Source organism: Pithys albifrons, chromosome 8, assembly GCF_047495875.1.
Source record: "Pithys albifrons albifrons isolate INPA30051 chromosome 8, PitAlb_v1, whole genome shotgun sequence".
NCBI classification, from domain to species: Eukaryota; Metazoa; Chordata; class Aves; order Passeriformes; family Thamnophilidae; genus Pithys; species Pithys albifrons.
This window is the reverse complement of record NC_092465.1, coordinates 7,611,822-7,625,557: the sequence shown is the minus strand read 5'-3', so window position 1 is coordinate 7,625,557 and position 13,736 is coordinate 7,611,822. Positions and strand designations below refer to the sequence as shown.

The 13,736-nt window shown below is 38.6% G+C and overlaps 1 protein-coding gene across 3 annotated transcripts in view; it reads right to left on the bottom strand.

Moving 5' to 3' along the window:
* Positions 1-13,736, bottom strand: part of NCKAP5 (NCK associated protein 5) — a 205,899-nt gene that overhangs the window by 122,942 nt on the left and 69,221 nt on the right. For all 3 annotated transcript variants that reach the window (XM_071562747.1, XM_071562748.1, XM_071562749.1), the window contains exon 3: positions 12,743-12,833. In XM_071562747.1, coding sequence (XP_071418848.1) covers positions 12,743-12,833 — 91 coding nt within the window. The remainder of the gene's footprint in view (positions 1-12,742; positions 12,834-13,736) is intronic.

The window sequence follows — 13,736 nt, the reverse complement described above, 5'->3', positions numbered from 1 at the left end:
AGAAAACTCTGTAGTGAGCAGGCTGAAGGCAGCAAACAATGGTGCAAAGAAGCTTATTCTTTTTTTCCCCAGAGTCCTATACTTCTTCTGTTATCTCAAATAAAGCCCATTGTTTGATACTCCTGAACAGCCTCTGCTTGTCTGCCTCATGTACTGCACAGCCAGGGAGGGTTTCAAGGGGAGTGACAAAATCCCGTCCATGTCCCAAGTCCAGCAAAGGCAGAATAAGTGCTGTCCTGCTGAACAGTGCAGTTTAATTTCTCTGAAAAGGTAACAGATGGAAATGGTGCTCTGGAAGTAAGCTGGACAGCAGAAAAAATAAAAAAAAAAAAAAAGGAAAAAAGCAGTAACTCAGCTCTGAGTCTCCCCAGACCAACAAATTTAAGACACGTGCCTGTACCTTGAGAGGATGCAAACAGAGCAGCCTGATGAGAATTCTACAGCAAAGGCTCATCTACATCTCTAATGCTCTGGTCAACAAGGAGACAATCAAAATATTAAAAATTGAAATCTTACTGAAACTGGGATTATGTTGCTCACTGCAGACCCATTCCCACAGAAATTAATGAGAAACTTCCAATCGAGGCCCACACTGCGTAAGCTCCTCAAGCTGCTTTAAACTGTCATTGCTTTTCTGAAACCAACAGTATTTTGCAAATCTTAAATGACATCCTGCCCTGACCACTATTTCCAAGTATTGAGTTTGCTCTATAAATCAAACAAATAGTACACTGATGATGAGCTCTTTGATGAAACACTATGGGCCCTACAGCCAATGGAAAACAAGAGGTGGAAACAGTCCCTGCAGCCTGGAAATGGCAAGCTTTCCACAATCAATGAGAAGATATAAATCACTAAAGACATTGATCTATGAAGCTGTACAATGAAGTGGCCTGACTGAGACTTATCAGAAAGCTGGTCTGCAGTCAGCTGTACTAGGAAAGAGCAGGATAATACTCCCCCTTTCCACTAATAAATAAAGTAAGAACAATAAATTACAAGAGCAGGAAATCCACCTGAAATTAGAAATGATAATTGACTGGACTCTGTAGAATGTAAAGCCAATCTTCTCTCTTCCACTGCCTTTCAGAATACTGAAAAGGAAATATTTTCACTGCTTACAAACAGGGAGTAACTATAGTGATAAAGAAGATCATACAGAGGCTTTCAAAAGATAAGAAAACAAACTGCCTATTTCAGAGATTACCTTCTCCTTCATTCCAAGAAAGGCAAAAGGCTGCTGACCCTCTGGACACAGTAATTGAGATGCCTTTCCTCTAAGAACTGGCACCTTTTCGAGGAACAAACAAATGTCAAAGGGACACGTAGCAGCTATTTCTTAACCATTATTATTTCAGAAATTATGTTACTTTTGAAGTTTTACTGGCAGCACCACAGGTCCTTTGCCTTTTCATCTTTCTAAAATGCTTTCTAGGAATGACACTACACACCTACATGCACAGAGAAAAAAAAAAAAGAAAGGAAAAAAATGAGCTCACTTTAAAAAATTTCAATTTGGAACTATGAAATTTCAAACCAAGAAGAGTAAATGTCAGGTGACACAAAGAAAAAGAAAAAGAAGTAGCTAGCAAACATTATTCTAGATTTTCACAGTGGAAATTATGATTACTCAATAATTGTAATTGGGGCTCTTCCTCTGGTAGTAACAACAAATACCAGATATGAAATGAGGCCAAACAGAACCAACAGCAGCACAGCAGCTGCCACAGCCCTCAGCAAGTCCTGCACAAGGCAGGAATAATCCTGGGCACCAGCAGAGGCTGGGAGCCAACTGCACAGGAAGGTACCTGCCCGGGAAGAGACGCGATGGAGCCAGACACTTACTGCAAATGAAATGACCAGGTACAATGGACACAGCTTAGAACATGAAAAATTCCAATTAGATATTAGGAAGACTTTTTTTAATTTATTTTCTTTCTTTTTTTTTCTCCTGTTAGGGTGGTCATACAGTAACTGGAACAAGTTACCCAGGGGGATTCCTGACTCACACAGATATTGCGAAGTTCACTGGCCAAGTGGCTGTAATAACACAACACAGCATAATCTAATGCTGAGATAACTGGATCTGGGCTCTTCAGCACTGATCATAACACCAGTCTATCACGAGGACATGTGACAAAGTTCTGCTTGAACCAAAGAAGAGTTAAAAGAAGAAGATCTTTGAAATGCTGATTTTCCCAATGAGTGGTGGATGACATGAATTGCTTGTTTGGAAACTGGTAAGTAATAATTAGACATGACACCTTTGCATGTAGAAGTTAAAGACCATTTTCATGTAATAAACACAAGTCCTCCAGAGAAGTAAACTTTTTTGGATGCAATGCAGTAATGATCCCTCAGATAGAAAATATGCCTATTTCAATTTTAGGTGTCAGATTGTGATGCCTGAGTGGGATTTTCTTTTCTGAATTTCTTTCAATACTTCAGCTTCTAAAATTTATTAGAGATGAAGGGTTTATAACGGTTATAAATTCAAATTCTTCTGAGAGTCGTGCCTGCAGTTTTCCAAAAACACATTTTAACCACAAATTAATCACCTAAGAATAAAATATATGTAGGACACATAATTAAATAGTGCTTATGATTGCTCTTAACCATTTATTTGAGAAAAAAAATCAAAAATATTCACAATGTGGTTATTAACTGATCATATATAGAGGCAGTGGTAATAGGCATCCAAGAATCCAGTCTTCAAGGAAAACATTTAGCACTTTCTGTGGTGGCTCCAGAGCTTCCAAAGGACTTTCTAAACAAGGTATTTACTGAACAATTATCTTAGATTTCAGTGACCGAATTAATTTTTAACACTCCTTCTACAACAAAGACAGACTCTTCCCTCCAAACTCAAGTTGCAATTTTTAAATCCATGTACAGAATTGTTCATGCATGCACTGGTTTGGGCTGGGGTAGAGTTATTTATCTTCACAGGGGCTGTGCCTGAGATGTGTGCTGGAAGCAGGGTTGATAACACCAAGATGTTTAGCTAGTGCTGAGCAGAGACTACACAGAGCTGAGGGCTTTTCTGCTTATCACCTTATCCCACCCCAGCAAGGAGGGGGCTGGGGGTGCACAAGGAGTTGAGGGAGGACTCAGCTGTACCCAACGGACCCAAGAGATGGACCAGACCATCGGCATCATGCTCAGCAATGTACTATGGGGAAGGTTGGCCAAGGTGCCATGGTCAGGGGCTGGCTGGGCATCGGTCAGTTGGCATCATCAATTGTTTACATTTGCATCACTTGTCTTTCTTGTTTTTCTCTTTGTTATTTGCCCTTTCATTACAGTTTGTTGTTGTTATTGTTATAATAATTCAATTACTAAACTGTTCCCATGTCAACCCAAGAGTTTTCTACTTTTACGCTTTGGATTCTCTTTTCCCAATCCTGCTAGAGGGGGTTGGGGGGCTGAGTTGCCAGCTGGGGTTAAGCGACAATAATGTAATTATAAATTGTGAATGCTTTTCCTTGCAAGGCCATTCTACAGTCTTGATGTATTCTTAGCTGATGTCTTTTCAGTGTTCTTTCCACTGCAGACCTCCTGGTGTTCACCACTATTCACTGAGAATGAGCAGTATGAAATGACTGTTGATCAAGACAAAAACTCTAGATGAGAGTTTCTTTGTACTTTCATTAAAGAAACAGCCTCACGCTATGCACAAGTAGCTCAGTCTGACTGCACAAGCTGAAAAAAGAGGCAGCAACTGCTCCAAGGACTAGTGACTTAACATTCCAACAAGGCAAAATTGTTTTCCAGTGGTATCTTGCTCCCCTTTCTCCCCCCCAACACCTTTTCTTTTCTAAATATGCCCTTGAAAACTTGCAGTATCTTCTGATATGCTTTATAATCTATTTCATTTAGTGAAACCTGAGATGTATAGAAGACACAAATGTTAAGTCAGAGCAATTTGAAGTGAGACTGATGAAATCACAAAGTGTGTACTGGAGTAGCCACTGGTATCACTGTGACCTGAATGTTTTTTCCACAAGCAAGTTTTAAAACAAATTTTCTTTATTTGTTAATTTTATTTATCCCGTTAAACATCATGACCCAGGTCTGAAAAATCCCACATTGTAATAGAAAAAACAAATTAGAATATAAAATAGAAATTATATGCAACTAAAATGGCATGCCATCTAAATGATCTCTGAGTTAAGACTATAAATATGGCATCTGGTTTACCTTGCTTACTTCTGTCTATTCATCTGTTTTCTGTAGCTTTCTTTTCTCTCAGTGGAAGAACAGATTAAAACATAGCTTTGCTTTAGATGGTACATCAGCAAGTGTAATAATAATATATTTTTGTTTAGCTAACAGCTTTTCTTCAGAACAAGCTGACCAAAATTGAAGGAAAACAAAAGAATGCAACATATCACAAAATTTACAGGAACATCCCAAATCGTTCATGATTTAACATTACTGTTGTCAGGAAAAACATATTAAGTTCTTCTTTTTCATCTCTGGATTTCACTTACAAAGTGAGCAGAGTGAGCAGTAATACTCCCTGGACTGAATGCATGTGATGGATAAGAGAAGGAGGTACGTACTTTATGTCTCTGCCATGTGCCTCCTTCCACTCACGTATCAATCTAAATGCACTACATATTACTCTTCACTCAAAACACTCCTCACCACTACAAGCTATCATCCCTCCTGAACAGTTCTGCAGTAACACTAATAAATTTCCCAATGATGCTTTTATTGGCTGTTCCATGCATCAGAAACATGTATTTCTTTTGAAACAGCTCAGATAAAAAAGGACTGTAAAAGAAGAAAATCTTTGTCATGAACTTCACATTTAAGTTCACTCATCAGACCAGAGTTTCCTGTCCCCAGGTCTCCAGCCTGGCTGTCAAAGTGAACTACAGTAACCTTGTGACCAAATGCTGCTGTTGACCTCAGCCTGCCTCTGGTGAATGGATATTCACATTCCCAACAGCACAGTGCCCTCTGGCACTTCAGCTGCCAGAAGTGAAACCACTGACCATTCTGGAGGGGACGCTGCCAAGCCACGTCTCAGGCACTTTCCTTCTCAAAATGGAAGGCTTCAGTTACACTGATTAGCAAAGTTCTCTGCAGAAAAAAAGAATTGTTCTAGAAGCTAAGCTGTTTCTTCTTCACATGTGTATATATGGCAATATGAGACAAATATGCATAAAGATATTTCATGCAGATATTCTCTTATAAATTGGTTCATTATAGTACCACACTTAAAGTAATAATCTTCCCTTCCAGGAAACCTGTATTAGCACTTAAACTTTTGTGAAGGGGTTTGTAAGTATTGAAGTAGCTACACTTGACTAAAGCGACAGTATTAAAATATCTACCTTTGAGTGAAGTACACATAAGCCAAGCTATTCTGAAATTCAAATTCAGTAGATTTTATGTAACAGTAATTAAGGCAACAGAATTACTCTGGATTTAAATTGCTAGAAATAAGCCAATTTTCTTCCCTTGTATTTTGGAATGAGAGCAATGTATTAACTGACTAGTTCTCACCATAAGCAGAATTGCAGAAGCTGACCCATAGGAATAAAAGAATAAATAGTACATTATTATACAACCAAGTAATTTTTGGGGCAAATGCCAAGTAATAGTGGTCTTGTTTCTCAATCTCATCAAGAAAACTTCTCAGAGAAAATCAGAACGCAAAAATAAAATGTAGGGAAAATCATTCCAGATCAGATAAAAACTTCAGCTTTTCAAGTATGTTATTATAGTTCAGATTAACTATCTTAACCTTTTCTGATCAGAAGCACATATTCTTTCCAAAAGAAATAAACTGGTGTACTGCTAAGTGTGTTCTTCTGTTAAAATAATTTTCAAAGACAGAATGGTTCTCAATACAGCATACTTTTCTTTTTTTTTGCCTCAGAAAATAAGAAAAGTTTAATTTTTTTTCCCAACTTCTCAAAATTTAATAGGTATCATTACTTCCTGCTGGTTTGAGAATTCCAATAAAATAATGTCAAAACACAGAATGAACAATGTCCTTAATGGAGCAGTGGAAGTAGGGAGAGCGCCCGTCACTGGGCCATATCAGACCCAGCCTTGGAACACCAAGGAACACAGACTGCCTTCACAACTTCTGTGTCCAAACCCTTCTGTCACTAGGCAGCTGATTGCAGGAAATGGTGTCTATTATTTCTCATTCATTATCCTTAACTTTGAAAGCACAAATGATTTGATAGATAAAAATGCTTATTTACTTGCTAGACCCTCTTGCCCAGTGCCTTCAATACCAGCCCAGACTGGGCAATGCTGTGTCAGGTGAGCAAAGCACATCTGGATCCTCACAGGGCCCTGGAGAGGCTACAGGCAGGCAAGACTCTCTTATTAAAATGCTCTTTTGGGCAAGAGCCAAGAGGCACATTGAAGACCTGGGAACTCTGGAAGCAGTTGCCAGGTGGGAGATGACAACAACTCCCTGGGTGTCTCGCTGCTCTCCTGAGGAACCAAGTGGGGTGGGAACTGGCACTGGGTCCCGTGGGAAGCACAGGATGGTGCCCTCACTATCCTCACACAGGCACAGCGTGAGCTGCCCTCAGGCCATGTGCCAGCACAGCCCTGCTGTGAGCAGCCCTGATTTATCCTGCAGGAGGAGCACATGCAGATAAGGAGCCACCAGTTGGCTTTCACATACAAAGATTCCAGTATCTCCAAGCAGCAGGTAGATAATCTTAAAACTGGTATTTGCTATAAATTCCAGGAGGTTATTCCAGTCTCTGAGGACTACCAAGCAGAGGCATATGAGAGCCATACCTTTGTCTCTCAAATAAATCCATCCTCTGAATTAGAAACAACGATAACAAGAACACCACCACTAAGGGCAAGACTGGGGCTGCAGACAACATGCTGTGCATAAAAGGGAAGTCCCTGGACACATCAGGATGACCTGTATCAGTCAGGCTGTGAGCCACAGCATCACCTTGCCTCCCAAAGAGTGGCTCCACAATTTCTGTTATGTCTGTTGCAGATGTACATGATTCAGGCAATGTGTATGGGTTGACTTCCATGGATTCTTTCTGAAAGTTAGAACTAGAAGACACAGCAAAAGATGGAAACACTGTATAGTAGAGGGAAATGTAAATCTAGAATTACAGTCAGTATAATACAAAATAGTACCAGCAAGGTAGTCAATCTTCACCTTCTGTTACTGTAGATATATAGAGGATGTCTGGTGGGTTAAAGTGGTTGTATAATGCTGTCTGTACACTGTGAAAATGTAGATCTATATCTGAGACCTCATCTCTGCTTCTGCAAACTTAGTCCTTCAAGGGTTGGCTGTGCATTCTCAAAGGAAACTCCTGGTGGCAAGAAAGATGGTCATCTGAATTACAGAGTCAGTCAAAAACTATCAGTAATTGGATATAGTCAAAGACCATGCAAATATGTAGATAACTTTTATGTAAGCACAGGACATCCTTATTTTGCTTTCTCTTTAATTTTTTATTCACCTTGCTTTGAGTTGTAGCCAAGACCAGGTTGGGTGGGGCTTTGAGCCACCTGCTCTAGTGGAAGGTGTCTCTTCCCACGGCAGGGGAGTTGGAACAAGATGGTCTTTCATGTCCCTTACAACCTAAATCATTCTGTGACTACAGAATATGATTCTGGGAAGGAAAGAACAGCTTGTTTTCTGAGAAACAGGCGCACAAATGGCACATTTCAGCTATGAGACTTTGTTGTGTTAAACATAACTCCATTGCTGTGCTCCTCTATTGCAAACAACCAGAAAGGGAAAAATCTTCGCCCATATGTTCCTTTCAACAAAACTGTAATTTTGAACAGTATCTGAGGAGCACCATCACTCTCTTTTGGGGCTAAGAATCCGACCTCAATTTAGTTAAATACAGAAACAAATATTTAATAGAATCTTTGCATAGTGGTGGAAATCCTTGTGACAAAAGGCCATAAGGAATAGTTGTTACTGAGCTGGCCCTGGATTGCTCTGCATGCAAAAGCAGTCCAACAGTACATGCTTGTGTCCTTGGCAGCCCAGAACTTCTGGTGGAGCTCCCAGCAGTGTGGATGGCTAGTCTTCTGTCCTTCTCTGTGAGACCCAAAACTGCTAATATATGTCTAGTAATGTACTGCTGAGTAACTTAGGAGGCCTGGTTGGTTCAGTCTCCTGTGGGCACTTCCACTCCAGAGATACTTTCTGCAATAGAAATTACCATAAAAATACTGTGTGGATTTTAGCAATGGAATTCAACTACTGCTCTTTCAATTCATGGCCATGCCCATCTATAAATTGTTACATATCAATGGCCTGAACACTAAGCTTGTATAATTTCGTGTTAAGATAAAATTACATTGCCAATAGTTACAGCTTTTCTTCTCATGAAAGAGCTGTTGACACCAACGGCTGTGCAAATTAGAAGTGACAGTCACAACAACTGTTCCACATTTAAGTATCACAAAAGCCTGTAGACAAAAAATTGGGTTCATCTGGTCAACAATGCCACCTGAAGTGTGCCTGTACCAGTTCTGTATGACTTTTACCCATCCAGTGTGACTGTACCATGTCTGTCCTGAGCCTTAGTGCCCATATTGACAATTCCAGAATTATAACAAATTGTGAACTTGAAACAAATTCTCTTCCTCGTCTATTTATATCACTGCACGCTCACAGAAAGTCAAAATAAGTTAAAATCCCTTGAAAGTCTTTGAGTGATCAGGTAAGACAACACCTAGATATCCCATATTGTGATCAAATTGGAAAGAGACTCTAGTTTTTGATATCCAAACCAAAAGGACAAACTAGGAAGGAAAGTCTGCAGGGTGCTTATTTTAAATGTCTGGGATTTCAGTACTGCACACAATTATTTCTGGGAACCACTCTCCCTCTTAGATAAAGTACTGTGCCTTGAATGAGAATAACATTAATACATGAGCTATTGGTCATATTGGTTTGGCCTTTCATGATCTTAGTTTTAGGTGAGCAATGTCTTTTGGAAAGATCATAGCATACTAGAACCTTTTTTATTCAAAGGTTCATGGCAATTCAAATCACATGTATTCTTGCCTACATTTATGTGAGCATTCATTACAGATTTTCCCTCAATTATTATGTAAAATGATAACAAAAGAGAATTCTATTTAAAATCCTACTTCTAAATTCATTTACCCCAAAGAAATCCAAATACCCATCTGTAAATCGAGCAAATTAAAATCCCACAGGGCAGCTAGCTCTATGGAAATATTTTGCTTTAAGTAAGAGCAATGGCAAGAACTAAGACAATAATGCAATTATACTGCATGCTCTAGGCTCCACCTTATTATTATTATTATTATTATTATTCTAACATTATCACTATGCAATACTTAATGTTCACTAGCAAGAACATTTATTCTGGAGTCAGGCATACTGGTATTACAATAAGAACTCAATTACATACATCCCAGAGCAATAATTAGATTTGTAAAAAAAACAAATATGTAGACAATGGTCAATAGATCAAAAGTACTTATTGCCCAGAGTTATCTTTTATGACTATTCAGATATTAACTTGAACAAGCTTCACACACTAAAATTAACTTAGCACAGTGTCAGAGAATATGCGACATATGTTGATAAGTGTCACTGGAGATCACCTCATTTACCTCCATTTGTTGTGAAATCCATGCTTGTGAATCTGCAGTAAAATCCCTTGCTCTACTGCACTCAGTGATCATATAGTTTGGATAATACCCCAGAGAATGGGTGAGACTCAGAATATGTTCTGTAAAGCAACTGATTGTAGATGATGGTTTCCAAAACAATGTTCGTATTTATACAGTCAATAAGTTTTGTGTAAGTATATGAAGATATATATATATATATATAACTTGAAATTCAGACCATAAAAATGTTTTTTTTTATGTTAGCTCCCATCTATACTTCTTCTACAAATATGGGTTGACAATACTGTTATCATGATCCCAAAAACCTGAAAGCATCTATGCTTTTAAGAAACATTACCTAGGTTCTACATTCAAGCTCTATTCCCTATTGTGAATTACCCTTACAAATATATCAAAAAACTGTCTGAATACATTTGGAAAGACACAAATGAAGTGCTTCTATTGCAATATTGATGTATCTTGACAAATGTGGACACAATGTCTGCAATAAAATTCGTCATCTATTTACATGATATTTTCATCCAAGTTTTGCATAAAGCAGATTTCAGTAACATATCAATGATTCATATAAATGCTTTTTTAATATGTTTTTCAATGCTAAAATACTTGGTAAACATTTCAGACCAGAGATTCTTTGTCAACTCCCTGTTTTGAAGAGCCTTTCAGCTATGGGCTTTTACTCTTACACTCAGTTGCTGCCTACACCACACTGCAGAGTTTTTACTGTGACTGGATAACAGCTCAGCCCAAGTGACCCCATCCCTGACCCACAGAGCAGGGAGCCATATGAGGGCAGGAATGCTCTCCTCTGCACATGGACAGAAACACATTCCTCAAAATTCCCAGAGAACAAGCTATTTGTTCAGAAAAGTGAACAAAAGGGATGTGAGAATGAGTGAGCCAAAGAGACACTGTTCTGCATTTTGGACCTGCTTCCCAGTCCCAGACTGGTGCATGATGCAGTAGCCCAGCTATTCCTCCAGGAAAGGAAACCTCATTGCTTCTGAGTCACGGATTAGGGAAGGAAATTCATAAGCAAAGAAGATTGCATGCTGGCAATATGGAAGAAATGAAAATAGCTAAAATAGAATCTGAGTGTTATCATGAGTGCAAATGTTCCCAGGAATAAGAAGAGAACAGGAAGGGAGGGAAGCAGCGTGAAAAATTAAAATAATCCCAGAGGACCAGGTATATGCAGGTTTAAGATCCTGGGACAGAGACAGCTTCACTCTCTATGATAAAGAAAGGCTCCAGTTTGGGGAATCCACCCTGACTACCACCCAGGATTCAAACAAAACCTTGTGTCCAGAAAGAAGAAAAAAACAGGGGACAGTTTTGCAGGTGGAGGGGGCTATTTGTTAGAGCTGAAGGAAAACAAAGAACTGTTCTTGCCATCATTAACTGGACAGAACTGCCTTGTTCTTTTGTTGATCAGCAAATAAACCCAAGCAATACTACACACAGCACACCATGGCACCCACTCTCCTGGCTGTGTGTGTAGTATGACTCCAAACAAGTAAAAAACCAAGATCATAACAAATTTCGTTATTTTTTCAAAAATTAAGAAACAAATAAAAGACAGTGAAAAAACTACATAGACATATGCAAGCACTGAAATTGGAATGACTAGTTTATCTCCCCTCTAGGAAGGCAGCACACAAAATTTCAAATTTCAAAGACCATATAGCTATTTTTTCCAGTTCAGTGCACAAAACAAAGAGCTCCCAAACCCTCCATTTGATGAAAGGAAACTGGAGTACTTCTTTGCTTTTCTTCTTGAGAGCGCAAAAACAAAACCTAATTGTGGTACCACCCTACTGAGGTTTCCATGGCGAGACAGCACACAGAAAAGCAGATAATAAAATCATTCCAGGTGTCTATTATGAACAGACAGACAAGGAATTCACCTTAAGGAGAGACTGACATCAAGCCCAATTCAGAGCAGGATGTATAGATTTAAAGTTTGAATTAAGAAAAGGGAGTTTCACTTTTGCATCCCCAAAGGATAGTGAATAAAATATAGATGCCTTTGGCATTAGTTTCTAAGAGCACGATGTTCTATTATAACTTCAACAAAAAGTTTAATTTGTCCTGAAATTAAATTTTACAGGCTATCATTTTAATAAGAAAATTTGATTATTTTGGAAGGTTAATCTGAAAGATTCCTTTATTTTCAATCCAAGCTTAAAATGAAAATTTAATTACTGTGATACTCTATAATGTACATTTTTGTTTAGCTATATTGCTTCACTTTTGATTCATCAGCTGTAAGAATGGACTAATATAACCAGAATTTTTGAAAAGCATTTTATCTGAATGATCACTACCTAGTATAGACTTGAATGTATTATTTCAGTATTTTATGCTTTATAAGAATGCTTATTCTACTTAAAAAAATACAGCATAGGACTGACTTGATTAAGAGGATTCTTTTAAGAACTCATGAGCCAAATATTCGATTAACTGGAATGTATCTCACTCTTGCTTCCAGACTCTTAAAAAGGTTTTCCACCATCTCAGGTTCACTGATTGCAGAAAACAATAGCACATTAGGAAAAAGTAAAACTATCCTGTCTTATGAAGAGTTCTGGTTGCTTAAAATCTTTCTCTCTTAAATTCTTTCCTGAGGCACTATCTCCTTTTACCTCAAGTGAGGGTGATAAAGTGCACCTGCCACAAGCAGCGATATGAAACTACAGAGCCTGATATGGAATCATCAGACCCAGTAAGAACATGAGTGAATAAAATTATCCATCAATCTGAAGGTCAAGTTATCAAAAACATCTGTTTACTAGGCATACTGGAACATATGACTTAAAATATTAAATGCTTTAATAAAGTCTTCAAAACTAGTTTCTCTGTCCCCTGTGAACTATGAGGAGCAACAACTGCCGATAACACAATGACAATAAAAGTGAAAAACCTTAACTCTGGTGAGAGAACAGCTGGGAAATGTAGGTGGTACCAATTACCACTTACAAGTATTCATAATTAATAACCAAATAGAGGAAGCAATGCCAGACACATTTATCTCAGCAGTGTGATTTCTGTTTTAAAGAACTTTTCTGTCACAAGAAAACAGGTAATAAGTCACTAGTACCTGATATACCTTCATGATACTGACAGTTCCTTCTCCATGCTGGCCTGGGGATCCTTGGCTCTGTAGCAGATTTCTCACTGTCTCCTCCATTCTAAAGAATAAAAATATTTATATAAGTCAACTGTATGGAAAAAATTTAGGAGTTGCACTCAGTGGTTTTGTTCTTTACAAGAGCCTAATGCATCCATGGCTACCATCAAATTAATATTTAAAGACAATCCTAGCCTTATAATGTTCTCATGCTCCATGGTATGAATAACACATTAAGGGCACTCCTCTGTCTTTTGAATATGCACAGTAATTAGTTGTATTGTTAAAATCCTACAGGAGCTCAGTTACAAATGTGTGCAAAAGACATCACCTTGCTGACAGTGTAACCAAACACCATGATAAAATTATTGCCATTTGGGAACAATCAATTAAGATTTAAAAACCCCACAAACTGCTGTATTCTGAGCCAATAGTCAGGTGTGTGCAATTCAGACAGACTATTACATTGCTAGTATTTTTTTGCAGTGTTGGAGGAGCATCAATGTGTGCCAGGACGTTGCTTTATGGGGGCACAGATGCTGAACACATTCACCCTTCTCTGCCCTTTCAAAGGGATGTAAAAACCAAGTGCAGGCTACAATCTGGTACCACCCTCTCATGAAAACATAATCAACCTCAGCTGCACCAGTGAAAGGAGGAAGGTTCACACTTCCATTTTAGAAGGTGTTAACAGACAACAACAAAAGTTGTCTTTGATCTACACACATTGAACAAGCAAGTTAAGGCTGCCAATAACCCTGACTGTGCTGCACGGAGGCTGCTCAGAGTAAAGAGTGCTGCTCCTTCTCACAACAGGACTGCTGGGAATCATGGAAGCCACTTATAAAACACTGGTCCCTTTCAAGACTGATAAGAAATTAAATCCCACGGGCTTAGGAGATGTCCCTGAGGCTGAGCTCAAATAAAGGGCCTGGGTCTACCACTGGTTTCAACTCTGCACATA